The 12,500-nt window shown below is 44.5% G+C and overlaps 1 protein-coding gene across 6 annotated transcripts in view; it reads right to left on the minus strand.

Moving 5' to 3' along the window:
• The window catches only part of slc4a11 (solute carrier family 4 member 11), a 60,446-nt gene that overhangs the window by 22,913 nt on the left and 25,033 nt on the right, over window positions 1-12,500 (minus strand). For 4 of the 6 annotated variants that reach the window (XM_031580531.2, XM_031580527.2, XM_031580529.2 and 1 more), the window contains exons 3-6: window positions 10,257-10,379; window positions 7,733-7,776; window positions 5,710-5,938; window positions 1,932-1,964 (exon numbers count right to left, since the gene is read on the minus strand). In XM_031580531.2, coding sequence (XP_031436391.1) covers window positions 1,932-1,964; window positions 5,710-5,938; window positions 7,733-7,776; window positions 10,257-10,379 — 429 coding nt within the window. The remainder of the gene's footprint in view (window positions 1-1,931; window positions 1,965-5,709; window positions 5,939-7,732; window positions 7,777-10,256; window positions 10,380-12,500) is intronic. The other 2 variants (XM_012838234.3, XM_031580530.2) reach the window with 1 other exon arrangement.

Raw genomic sequence — 12,500 nt, forward strand, 5'->3', positions numbered from 1 at the left:
CTATCCTTTATGTAACATGTTTTACGTAGTCTGTTGAAATAGATAAGTTGAGTTGCCACTTCACAAGATCCATATATCCCCACTGGTTTTCTGAGGACTCTGAGGTTGGTAGATCATGGGGTGAATACGACGCCCAAGGTGCTGTTTCCCCTCATCTGCTCATATCCCCTAGGCTACATTCATTCATTTATATTGCCTTGATCTAATTTACTCCAACACACAGCACAGGTCATTTATGAATATATGTAAGAATATTCACTATCTGGGAATCAAATTCATGGTGATCTACAGGGCCAGGTCAAGAATAAGAATTAGCTTTATGTATCTATGATATACACATACATATAAATACATTACATGAGAATAATAATACATAATAATAATAATAATAATAATATATTATATAAGAATAAGAATAAAACTCATAGGCGGTGTTGTTTGAAGCTCCTCTGTCTAGTGCTGGAGCTACAGGAGCGGGTAACAGGTGGAGTTAAAGCAAACTGAGTTAAGGCTGGATGTTTACACCCTCTGTCTGGTCTCCCGTCTGCTGCGCTGGAGTGAGATTTTGGTGCCTGGCCAGGACACTGCAGTAAGACGCATTCCTTTAGTCAAACTGGCTGCAGTAGCACACACACACACACCTGTGCGAATCACAAAAACAACTCACCAGCACCCGGGGCTTCTTGCGGCACATCCAGACTCAATAGAACTAACACTGGCCCAGATACGGCCCAGATACGGCCCAGATACGGCCCAGATATGCGTCTCTATGCGTCTCTATGTGGCTCTAGGCCGGACCCGCTCTGCAGTCGGCTACTACTGCTGGGTGTGCTACCGCAGGGGAGATACGTATGTATACACTGAGTGAAGTTACCCTTGAAATGATTTCCACTGTTTATACCATCTGAAATGTCTTCAAAGCGTCGTCAAAGAAGTACTTTTGACGGTTGAAAGGGCTGAATATGAAGCGTATGCAATATTTCAACCAACTTTGCGTATTGACACATTTAGGATTTAAAATTGTAAGTCATTAACTACTACAGGGGGCATCTGCCTCCTACCCATAGTCCAACTACCCCGTGAAGATTCAGTTTTGATAGCTTGATAGAATACAATTTGATAGTCGTTTGCACACTCACTTTATTCACAGGACTAAATATTTGATAAGTAAAGTGATGTTTTAAATTTTAACAAAATGTAACACATTTGTTCGTTTGAATCCCTTTAGCAGTGTTTTAAGCTTTTCTATCTTTCTTGTAGTGTGATTTTAAGCGATAGCAGAGACTAGAAGTATCTTACTGTGGGGCCGCTCTGCCTGTTAGCCGGCGCACCTCTCCCCTGAATGAATGAATGACTCATGTAAGAGCCTTCCGCCTGACTAGCATTTTCTCCGCCGCGAGAACCTCAGTGCCTCTATGTTACTCTACTTTAAGAGTTCATTCCCTCATACCACCTCCCAACACCCAGCTCCCCTTACCCCCGACACAAGGTCACGACCTCATCAGAGCCGATGCTCATCACGACCTCATCAGCACTCCCTTGTGCTCGTCACAGCTCTCTCTCTCTCTCTCTCTCTCTCTTATACTCTCTGACACACTCCGACCTGCTCCATTCTCCGACAGCGCTGTCTTATCCCTTACGCTTCTCCCTCCCTCCATAGCGCATATGTGAAAGAGTCCATTACAGGCAGGGGGAGATGGACCTGATGGAGTGGCTAGTCACTTTCAAGTGCCCATAGGTGGTGAATGGGTCCTTCTAACTGATAGGATGATAGGATAAATGTTGCTGCAGTGTGTGTGTGTGGGGGGGGGGGTGTTTGTGTGTGTTGGTGTGTATGTAGGAGACAGGAAGGGAGGGGGCGAGGGAATGATATGTGTCGACCCAGCCTTTGCAAACACACTTGAAGTGATACTGATCAGTGACCATCTTACCGTTGTCATAGAAAAGGAAGCTTTGAGACCTGTCTGCATAGAGAGACCACAAACAAAAAAGGTTCAGCTTTTGGAAACAAACACATACACACACACACACAGAGAAGGCAAACACAGACAGAGAGAACACAAACACACACACACACTTTCACACCCAACATTTATTAGTCTTAAAAAAAAATGATTAGACATCCTTAGACTGCTGACATTGTTGAGAGACTGTCCCACTGGACACAATGGGCAGAGAGCACCTCAAGTGTGTGTGTGTGTGTGTGTGTGTGTGTGTGTGTGTGTGTGTGTGAACACAGCAGCTGTTCCTTAAGCACAGAGTCCTTCCCCTCCAGAAGCGCGCGGGCGGCCAGGGTGGCAGGGCTCATAATACCATACAAACAGTCATTAACGGCTATCAGGAAGATACACACATTAGCCATCAAGCATGCACGCAGCGACACGCCCATACATGTGTACACACTCTAGTTCGTACACACACAGACACACAGACACACATACACACCAACACACAATCACACCCTCACACACACATGCACACACACATTAGCGGTGACGTCTGACAGATGCTAAAAGCCGTAATGGCTCTCTCTCTGTCTCCCCACAGTCCAGTGAAATATGATTAAATATTATTACAATGAATTTGCCTGATTGTCCTTATATCATGACTGAACGACACACTGCTATTATACTACTCGCTAATTTGATTCCAGCTCTGATATGTGTCTCTGTCTCTATGTCTCTGTCCTCTCATCCTCTCCCCAATCCCCCATCACCTTCTCTCTTCCTCTCCGTGCAGGTTTTTTGGAGATGCACACCACATCACATGTTTAATCACACATTTAATTACATGTGCATTTTGTGTGTGTGTGTAGGTTTGTGTAGGTGTGTGTGTTTGTATGAGAGAGAGAGAAAGAGAGGGAGAGAGAGAGAGAGCCCACTGGTGTGTGTGCGTGTATTTCACTGCATTACATGAGAATTTCAGGTGTGTGTGAGAGAGAGAGAGAGAGAGAGAGAGGAAGTGTGAATGTGAGTTTAGACATACTGCATTTGATTGGTTAGAATGTGTGTGTATGTGTGTGTGTGCAAGAGTGTAGACGTACTACACTTGATTGCGTTAGCAAGTGTATGTGTGTGTGTTTGTTTGCGTGCTCCAGAGTGCTTCAGAGCTTGATTGTGTTAGTGTGTGTGTGCGAAAATGTAGATAAACTACGCTTGATTGCGTTAGCATGTGTGTGTGTGTGTGTGTGTGCAGAGCTAGTGCATTTGATTGGGTGAGCATATGTATGTGGGTATAGGAGTGCTCCATAATTGCATCCAGATTCCAAACTACTTTGCACGATTATCAGTTTCTCATCATTTTAATACCAAAACTATTAGCATAGATTAGAATATTCATGATGCATGTGGTGCTTATTGGCTCATTTGACTACCTTGGTAACTAATCAGATCCAATCTCCTGATGGGAGCCATGTATCCTAGCAACAGTGACAGTGAGGGGGGCGGTGCCAGTGAGTGAATAATTTATGTTTCCAAATTATTTTTTAAAGTTGTAATTGACGAAAGGAGTATTCCCCTTTGCGGTGTCAGAACTGCAGAAACACACACACACGCACACACAGACACTCACACACACACACACACACACACACACACACACACACACACACACACACACACGCGCGCACACACAGACACGCACGCACACACACACACACACACACACACACACGCACACACACACACACACACACACACGCACACACAGACACGCACACACACACACACACACACACACACACACACACACACACACACACGCACACACAGACACGCACACACACACACACACACACACGCACACACAGACACACACACACACACACGCTTACAGTAATGTTTAACTCAATTCAACAAAGTGCTTTACATTTTGCTCTTTGTTCTTCCTTCAAAACAATTCTTCACGATTAAATAAGTAATTTGGGATTTTCTCTGCAAAACGTTCTAAATATGATATGCAATGTTTTCACACCATAATCCGACTAATGCGGGCATGACCAGGTTCATTTGAATGCATTTGGATGTTGGCAGAGCACCCAGGGAATTGAGACACATTCGCTCAGGCGGAAATGATCAATAAAACCGTCAAAATTACACACGCCTCTCGCCTCTGCCAACCAGCTAATCTTCACAGTTAGCCTTGAAACACACTCACACACTCACACACACACACACACACACACACACACACACACACAGAGACATACACACAGGCAGTGCTTGAGACAGTAATGTATTAGCACGTTGTTAGGTCATGAATATGTAACCGTTTCCCTTTGATTTCAGACCGAGAAATTCTGAGGAGGGATTATGCAAATGACAGCAGACGAAAGCCAATGAGATCGATCACATGTGACAGATAGGCACGAAAGCCAATGAGATCGATCACATGTGACAGATAGGCAGGGGGAGAATGACCGCCCCATTACTACACTGAACAATAAGGAACCAAACGTGCTGTTTGTGTGTATGTGTGTGTGTGTGTGTGTGTGTGTGTGTGTGTGTGTGTGTGTGTGATAATTAGTTCTGAATCATGTAGGATAATTGTGTGAATCTGGATGTGTGTGTATGGATCTGTGTGGGTGTCAAGTGTGTGTGTGTGTGTATACTAACGTGAGTTTGTGTGCGTGTGTTTGTATGTCTATGTGTGTGTTTGTGACAGGTGTGATTGATTGACATGTCTCCATTATCACCTGACCACACACGCACCTTGCCAAAGTGACCTCTGAACTCGCTCACACACCTTCCAGGATGGATGGTGACAGGAGGATGGTGACACACACCCCTCAAACTTTATTTACCTTTCACTCCCCCATCACTTCTCTTGCTCTTTTTCTTCAACCTCTTCCTCCTGTCTTCCCTTTCGCTTCTCTTTTTTTATCTCCTCTCTGAACTTTGTCTTTTCACTCAATTTGTTTTGTTTTTGACTGTCTCTATCTCTCGCTCTTCTCCGTCTTGTCTTTACAACACTTATATGTTGCTGTCTCTCTCTCTCTCTCTCTCTCTCTCTCTCTCTTCATCTCTCTCTCTCTCTCTCATCTCTTGCTCTTTTACATCTTGTCTCTTTCTTTTTCTGTTTCTACTCTTTCTCTCCTCTTTCTCTCTGCCCTGGAGCTGAAAAAGACCTTGTCATGATCTTGTGAGAATGTGCAAAACAAGCCAAAGGAGGCTGGCACCCGCACAAGAACGCCCCAAATCCGCCCGCGAGCGAAGCACTTCCATAAATTCAGTGCACCGTCGGCTCTCAGCTGGGATGTCTGTAGACACAGCAGAGAGGAACAGCACACACACACACACACACACACACACACACACATGCACGCACACATGCACGCACACACACATACTCCTACGGGTGTTTTCATGACAGCTGAACTACTTTTGTTGACATGGGTAGAAGACATCAGGAGTACGACTGCACAAAGCAATATAATATTTAAGACAACTCGCTAACAGTGAATGTTATGTAACATTTGGTGGCTGTGGAAATCAGAACTTTTCTTTTTTGAAATCGCCTGAGGTTTCTCTCAGTAGTTCCTTTCATCCCTTAAATGATGCCTTAATACAAGTATTGTGAAGTCACTGTGATTTCTAACATCTTCCCATAATTATGCAAATCTAATCACGATGCAGATAAACTCATACACACACACACATACACACAAATACACACTCACACACACATACGCACACACAGAGAGAGACTCACCATTGACCTCCTGCGAGCCAGCGTCGGTGAAGAGATGGCTCATGATCTCCTCGAAGTTGCAGCCGGGCTCGGCGGTGTGCGGGTCCTGGGAGACGTGGAGCAGCATGGTCTTGAGCACGTCGTCCAGTGAGGCCTCGTCCTCGTGCAGCAGGATGCTCGCCCGCTCCAGGAAGCCGTCCAGGTCGCGATGGGCGCGCACCTCCTCCTCAAAGTTCATCAGCTTCACATACTGCACAAAACACACACACACACACACACACACACACACATAAGAGTAACATACAGACACACAGACATAGACACGGACACGGACATTGACACACACGCACACACACATATACACGTGTGTGTACAAGTATGTATGTAGGTGAAACAACATCAACAGCAGTGCAAGCATATAGACATTTAAAAATGCACACACACACAAGGTTATACTCACTAGGGGTTGCACAAGTACATCATTTTATAAATCGTGGAATCAATTTTCTGAAAAACTCAAGTACTCTGCGAGAGGAGTTCGGCGGGAGGTGTCAATTAAAAGACTATTCAACTACGATGAGGTTGATCTCAGCACATAGAGCAAAGCATAAAATGAATGATACAACGTGAAAACAACTCTTGGTCTTACTTTATGCAATGGTGAAGGTATGTATGACATTTTAATGTTAGTTACCATCATTCTACAGTAGCCCAAGATTCGTATTGTGTTTTTATACAGTGGCTGCTTCATTAGTAATCCCAACCAATTAAAAACTGAAATGAGTAGTATCTTGTATCTATTTTGAACAATGTTCATTTGTTTAGCCACGCTAGTGTAGTAGCCTAGTATAATATATGACACTTGATTTTTGAGCCATCCATGAGAAATCCGTCTATAACTCACAATTGCTACACGTTTTATCACAACTATTTTATCAAAGAACTGCCAAACAACTGATGCCTGCTGTCAGAATCCCTCCTTTTGTTTGACAAGGGCTCTCACTGAAAACCGAGTGCAAATGTTGAGATCCTCAGGAATGGATTTACGTTGGGTAGGCAATCATTTCACAGAGACAGATGAGTTCGGAGCTGAAATGCTTTACTTCTCCAGCACCACCCGAAACACTCCTACACTCATCCGCTCTTCTTCTCTGCTCTCAACTCCTTCCAGAACCTGCTTTACCCCTGACTCCAAACAAAGCAGTATGGGAAATGTAGTCAATACTAACAGTGAACAATATTTAGAATTCAGTTCTTAACGAGTACTCGATGTTAACGTGGAAACTTGAGAATTGATGGAGCAGCTCGATTACTCAAAATGCTCGAGTGCTCTGTGCAACCCCTTACACACGCACTCTTTCTCACGCACATACAGACAGGGACAGCCACTCTGAAAAGGTTTTTGACAATGAAGGGATCACGGCAAATACTGTCTGTATGGGCCTATGCACTCAGAGGAATTAAACCAACCATGGTGCTCTATTGCTGAGATTAGGCTTTACGTGACTGTTTTGTGACTATGTGCTTTCTGATGCTGTAACTTCAACCATGTGAGCCTCTGTATAAGTGTGTGTGAAAGTGTGAGTGTGTGTGTGTGTGTGTGTGTGTGTGTGTGTGTGTGCGTGTGCGCGTGCGCGTGCGCGTGCGCGTGCGCGTGCGTGTGCGTGTGTGTGTGTGTGCAACTGTTAAGGTTAGTGAATGCATACTGTGCAGAGGCTCAGGATCTACGGCACCTGCAATACCAGAGACACCAGACCACCGGAGGAGTGGAGAGAGGAGGAGAGAGGAGAGAGGAGGAGAGGGGAGGAGAGAGGAGGAGAGAGGAGAGAGGAGAGAGAGAGGAGGAGATAGGAGAGAGGACCAGCGAGGAGATGAGGGTAGAGAAGAAGAAAGAGAGGAGCGAAGAGAGGAGAAGTTAGGAAAGGAGAGAGAGGAGAGGAGAAAAGGAGAGGTGTGGAGATGAGAGGAGAGGAAAGAGAAGTGTAGATAGGAGAGGAGAGGACAGATAGGAGTGGAGAGGAGAGGAGAAAAGAGGAGGACTTACTCTCCTGGAGGTGTTCAGCAGCACAGATCCATGGACATCTGAATCTGGGGGAAGAAGGAGAACAAAGGAAGAGAGAACAATGCCCATTGAGCAAGGAACAAGAACTGAGCACTTCAGCTAATGAAATGTATAAACCCGCCTAGATCAACACACACACACACACACACACACACACACACAAATACACACAAATTAAACCCACATAAAACTGTCACTCAAAAACATACATTTGGTGACATTTCAAAGTATGTAGACTGTATATGAGACACGCACAATTAACCCACTGCACACAGCTTGCAGTCAGAGAATGTCCTACCATCATGGTTCTGATATCCCCAGATTGCAGACATTCTCCTCTACGTGTTTATGGAAAGGTATTCTCGCTTTCATCAATTTGTCTATTAGATACATGTAAGTATAGCAAGTATAACAATTTAATAAGAAGCTAAATCATTTTATTTTCATAAGGACACTAATATAAAACCTGAGCAAGAAATAGCATATGAAATGACTGCACATCTGGATAGCTCAAACTGCCCTAAAAGACAACATATATGTAAATGGACGGCTGCCTCTTATAGACCAAGGCGTAAAGGTTATTAGTATAAGGCTATTCTGAAAGTAGGCTAGGGTCCATACGGGTCAACCAACTCACAGTACTAGTCTTACTCATGCACTCACACACACAATCACACACACACACATACACATAATTATACACCTGCAGAAAGAACACATCAGTCAAACAGAAAGTGCCATGACATTTAAACACATGTTACACGCCACTGAAAAAAACATTAACAAATGCATACAGAGGCATTGCAATGACATTTAAGTCACATGTGTAAAATACACACGCACAGAAAGAGAGAGGCATAGGTTACTTAAATGAAAAAACTCATTATCGCTAAAAGATGTTCGTTTTGAGCAATGGATCTTGCAGGTGGGATTATTCTGACCCTGCTCTGACTCCTGCAGTTTCCCAGCTCAGATTAGAGCGACGTGGATGGGATTAGGATTAGGAGAGGAAGCACGGAGAGCAAAGTTGCCCATTTGAACAGGAGAAGCGCAGGGGTTTTTACGGGAGGTGAGAGATAGCGACGCGTGAATGAATTATGTAAGCTATTCAGCTCTTTAAGTGGCCCCTATCTCAGTGTCATTAACTCCCTATCTCTCCTTCTGGACTTGCTTGCTTCGCTTGCTCTTTCTTTCTTTTTCCCTGCCTTCTCTCTTTCTGTCTTTCTTCCACTTGATCTCTTTCTTTTCTCCTCTCCTCCTCTACCCCTCCCTTCCCTCTCCCCGTGGCTCTCTTCTTGTCTCGCTCTTGACCTTTGCGAAGGTCAATGTGATAATTAGAATATGGATGAAGAGCGTTTGGCCAGTTTCATTTTACACTGGCAGCCCACACAAACACAAAAAGATTGTCCATCTGCACATGCAGACATGGAGACACATGTTTGAAAATGTACACACAAACAGAAATGCAAACACAAAGACAATACCAAACACGAATGCATCGAGTGTAAATACAATTACTTAACCACAAAAACACATGGACAAAATTTAAAACATATACAAAACCACAAACACATTCACAACAAAAATAATTCTCACATACTGCAAGAAACTCTCATACATATAGTACACACACTAAACACACACACACACAAACAAACAAACAACCAACCAATAAACTTGCACCATATGCACATGAATGCACACACATAAACACACAGAGATCCAGTACACATAGATACTCGGTATCCAAGGCAAGGTGGCTCTGTACCCCACTGACTGAATTGGGTGACAGCACATTTAATCATACTCATTAATGAGGATGCAGTCAGCACACGTATTAAACTGGGTTGATTTAAAGTGCAAATGAAGTGTGTTACTATAACCTTTAGGAGGAGTAATCAATAAATGTCTTTCCCTTTACAGTTACCTAGTTATCCCCTACACTGAGACATGGGGCAGTGTGTGTGTGTGTGTGTTGGGGGGGAGCGGGGGGTCCCAGGTGTGCTGAGTGACACTCATCACCTGTCACAGAATGGGGGGGGGGCACATCTTGCTGCACACACCTGATGCTGTTGCCAAGACAACCACTGCTCTCCTGACCCCCTGGTTCTAGAAATAACAGCTGTAGGTGCCGATGTGTTCTACTCTCTCTCTCTCTATCTCTCTTTCTCTCTCTCTCTCTCTCTCTCTCTCTTTCTCTCTCTCTCTCTCTCTCTGTCTCTCTTTCTCTCTGTCTCTCTCTCACACACCTTTCCAAATTATGCCCAAAAGTGCACTTATAAACCAATATTCCACACCCGTATTACCCACACACACATTCCACACTTGTTTTACACACACGCACACACACCATCCTCCCACCCATCTAAAGGCATCTCCCATCCCTCCACCTACTCTATTAGCACCCCTGATGCAAATGAACTTGACCTCTCTCTCTCTGTCTCTCTCTCTCTCTCTCTCTCTCACACACACACACACACACACACACACACACACACAGACAGACCTGTCCCCCCTGGGTGTATCTGGTTAGCGTAGAGGTGGATGTCGTCTGCAGAGGGAATGGGTGAATCCTGGCCCTCCTCCCGCTCCTCGCTGCCATCCTCTGGCTCCTCTTTCTCCCGCTGTTCTGAGAGGACACACAAACACACACACACACACACACACACACACACACACACACACACACACACACAGGAAGGCACACACACATACACACACACACACACACACACACACACAGGCAGGCACACACACATACACACACACACACACACACACACACACACATACATACACACACACATACACAAACAGTGTTAATCTTCCACCCCAACAATGACTTCAATAATGAACTCCTAGTAATTGTCACTCTAACAACTCTATGCACATTTCAATGTATGTTTAGTGCTTGTGCCGGTAGGGGATGATCACAGTGGCCTCATAGACTAATTCTCAGGATACATACGTAGGCAATGACACTCTCCACCCTAAATCATGGTAAGATGTTTAAATGCATTTGATGCAAAAGGTTTAGAGAAAGTAAGCAAAGAGACTTAAAAAAATAGGGATTATTTATGTGCTTTGAGCCTTAAGCCTTGAGGTCCTCTCTGAATGGAGCCTATGAATCAGACACAATCTCATGCTTTGTTTTCAGGCCAGAATAATTCATCAGTAAATGAATACACCGAGGATGAGAGAACACATGAAGTGGCCTAGGTTAGCCACGTGGGAATGGAGTGTGCCTCTGCAGTGTGGAATTCAAATCAGCCTTGCCAATGACAGGGTGACAAGTAAAGGTTAAACTCTCTCAATAAATCTTCATCCAGTCTTTCAGGTGACAACATAGTCTCTGACCGACCAGCCGATCAGTTCAAGCCAAAATGACATCAAAGCCACAACAGAGACACTTCTGGGGATGAAATGTCTCACAAATGTTTAGATAAGGGAGAGCAGGCATAACCAGTCCTAAACATGCCTTCATGCCTAATGTCTAAATGCAGTGCCTCAGTAATTGTCTCCTGCTAATGACCACCATTTTGGGCAGTCAGGGTATGCAGATCTCTTAGGAGCCTCAGGGAGGCCTGGGAGACTCAAGCCTGAGCGCGGTTGCGTGCATCGCCATGACGTTTTCATGTTGATGGGAATAATCCGAGGCAGCAGCAATGACATGGCAGTTTACTAATAAGCGTTAAGGCAGTTTTTTACATATATGGAGCCTCAAGCTGAGCAACACTGTCAACCACGAGTGCCAAGTTATGAGAGGAACTGAGTGGGCTCAGACATTACATCCCTCCCAAGATTACCGGGAGCAGATGCAGGCTTCAGCACCCCCTCCATAATGTTACAGTTAAAATATGAAATAACAGAGGCACTGGTGCTCAAGCTCCATAGCTGGTGAGTATAAATGTGTTTTCTTTGCGACTTTATGTGTGTGTGTGTGTGTGTTTACGTGTGTGTGTGTTTACGTATGTGTGCGCGTGTGTGTGTGTGTTTATGTGTGTGTGTGTGCGCGCGTGTGTGTGTGTGTTTATGTGTGTGTGTGTGTGTGTGTGTGTGTGTGTGTTTATGTGTGTGTGTGTGTTTATGTGTGTGTGTTTATGTGTGTGTGTGTGTGTGTGTGTGTGTGTGTGTGTGTGTGTGTGTGTGTGTGTGTTTGTATTTCAGTGGACAAGAGGACGCAGAATGTCTAGGAGCCAAATGTATGTCTGGCTAATAAATCTATGGTTGCACGAATCACAATCCCTCCAAAAGTGGCATTATGTGAGACAGACAGCGTTGTGGTAGGAAAGAGAAATTCTCCTAATGATCTGTTTCACAGCTACACAGTAGCGCTGCTCCTATCAAACATCAAGGTGATGTGACACAAGGGCTGTCCGTTTTTAAGGCATGCTGTTAGGGAGCTTTCAGCAAGACCAACACATCCAGTCTGGCCACCCCACTTAGCCACAACACCATGGCATTCTTCTTAATTCATAGAATGGTGGCAAAAACAAGAGGGTTGTTTCCATGGTGATGGGAGTGTCTAACATGCCTCTGTTTATCAGCCAAGTTGTCCCACTTACAATTAGGAAGCGGGTTTCAACAGATTTGTCAAAATAATCTCACTAGAAGGGACATCGTTGCTAAACTGGGCTAAAATATGCTGTGAAACTGGTTCAGTGTGGGAAAAGGGCAGTCATGTGAAACGACATGAGATCGCCTACCTTTAAAAGATCCTCATTAGCATTACAGCCCAAGTTCCATATCA

The sequence above is a fragment of the Clupea harengus genome, chromosome 14, assembly GCF_900700415.2.
Source record: "Clupea harengus chromosome 14, Ch_v2.0.2, whole genome shotgun sequence".
Taxonomy (NCBI): Eukaryota; Metazoa; Chordata; class Actinopteri; order Clupeiformes; family Clupeidae; genus Clupea; species Clupea harengus.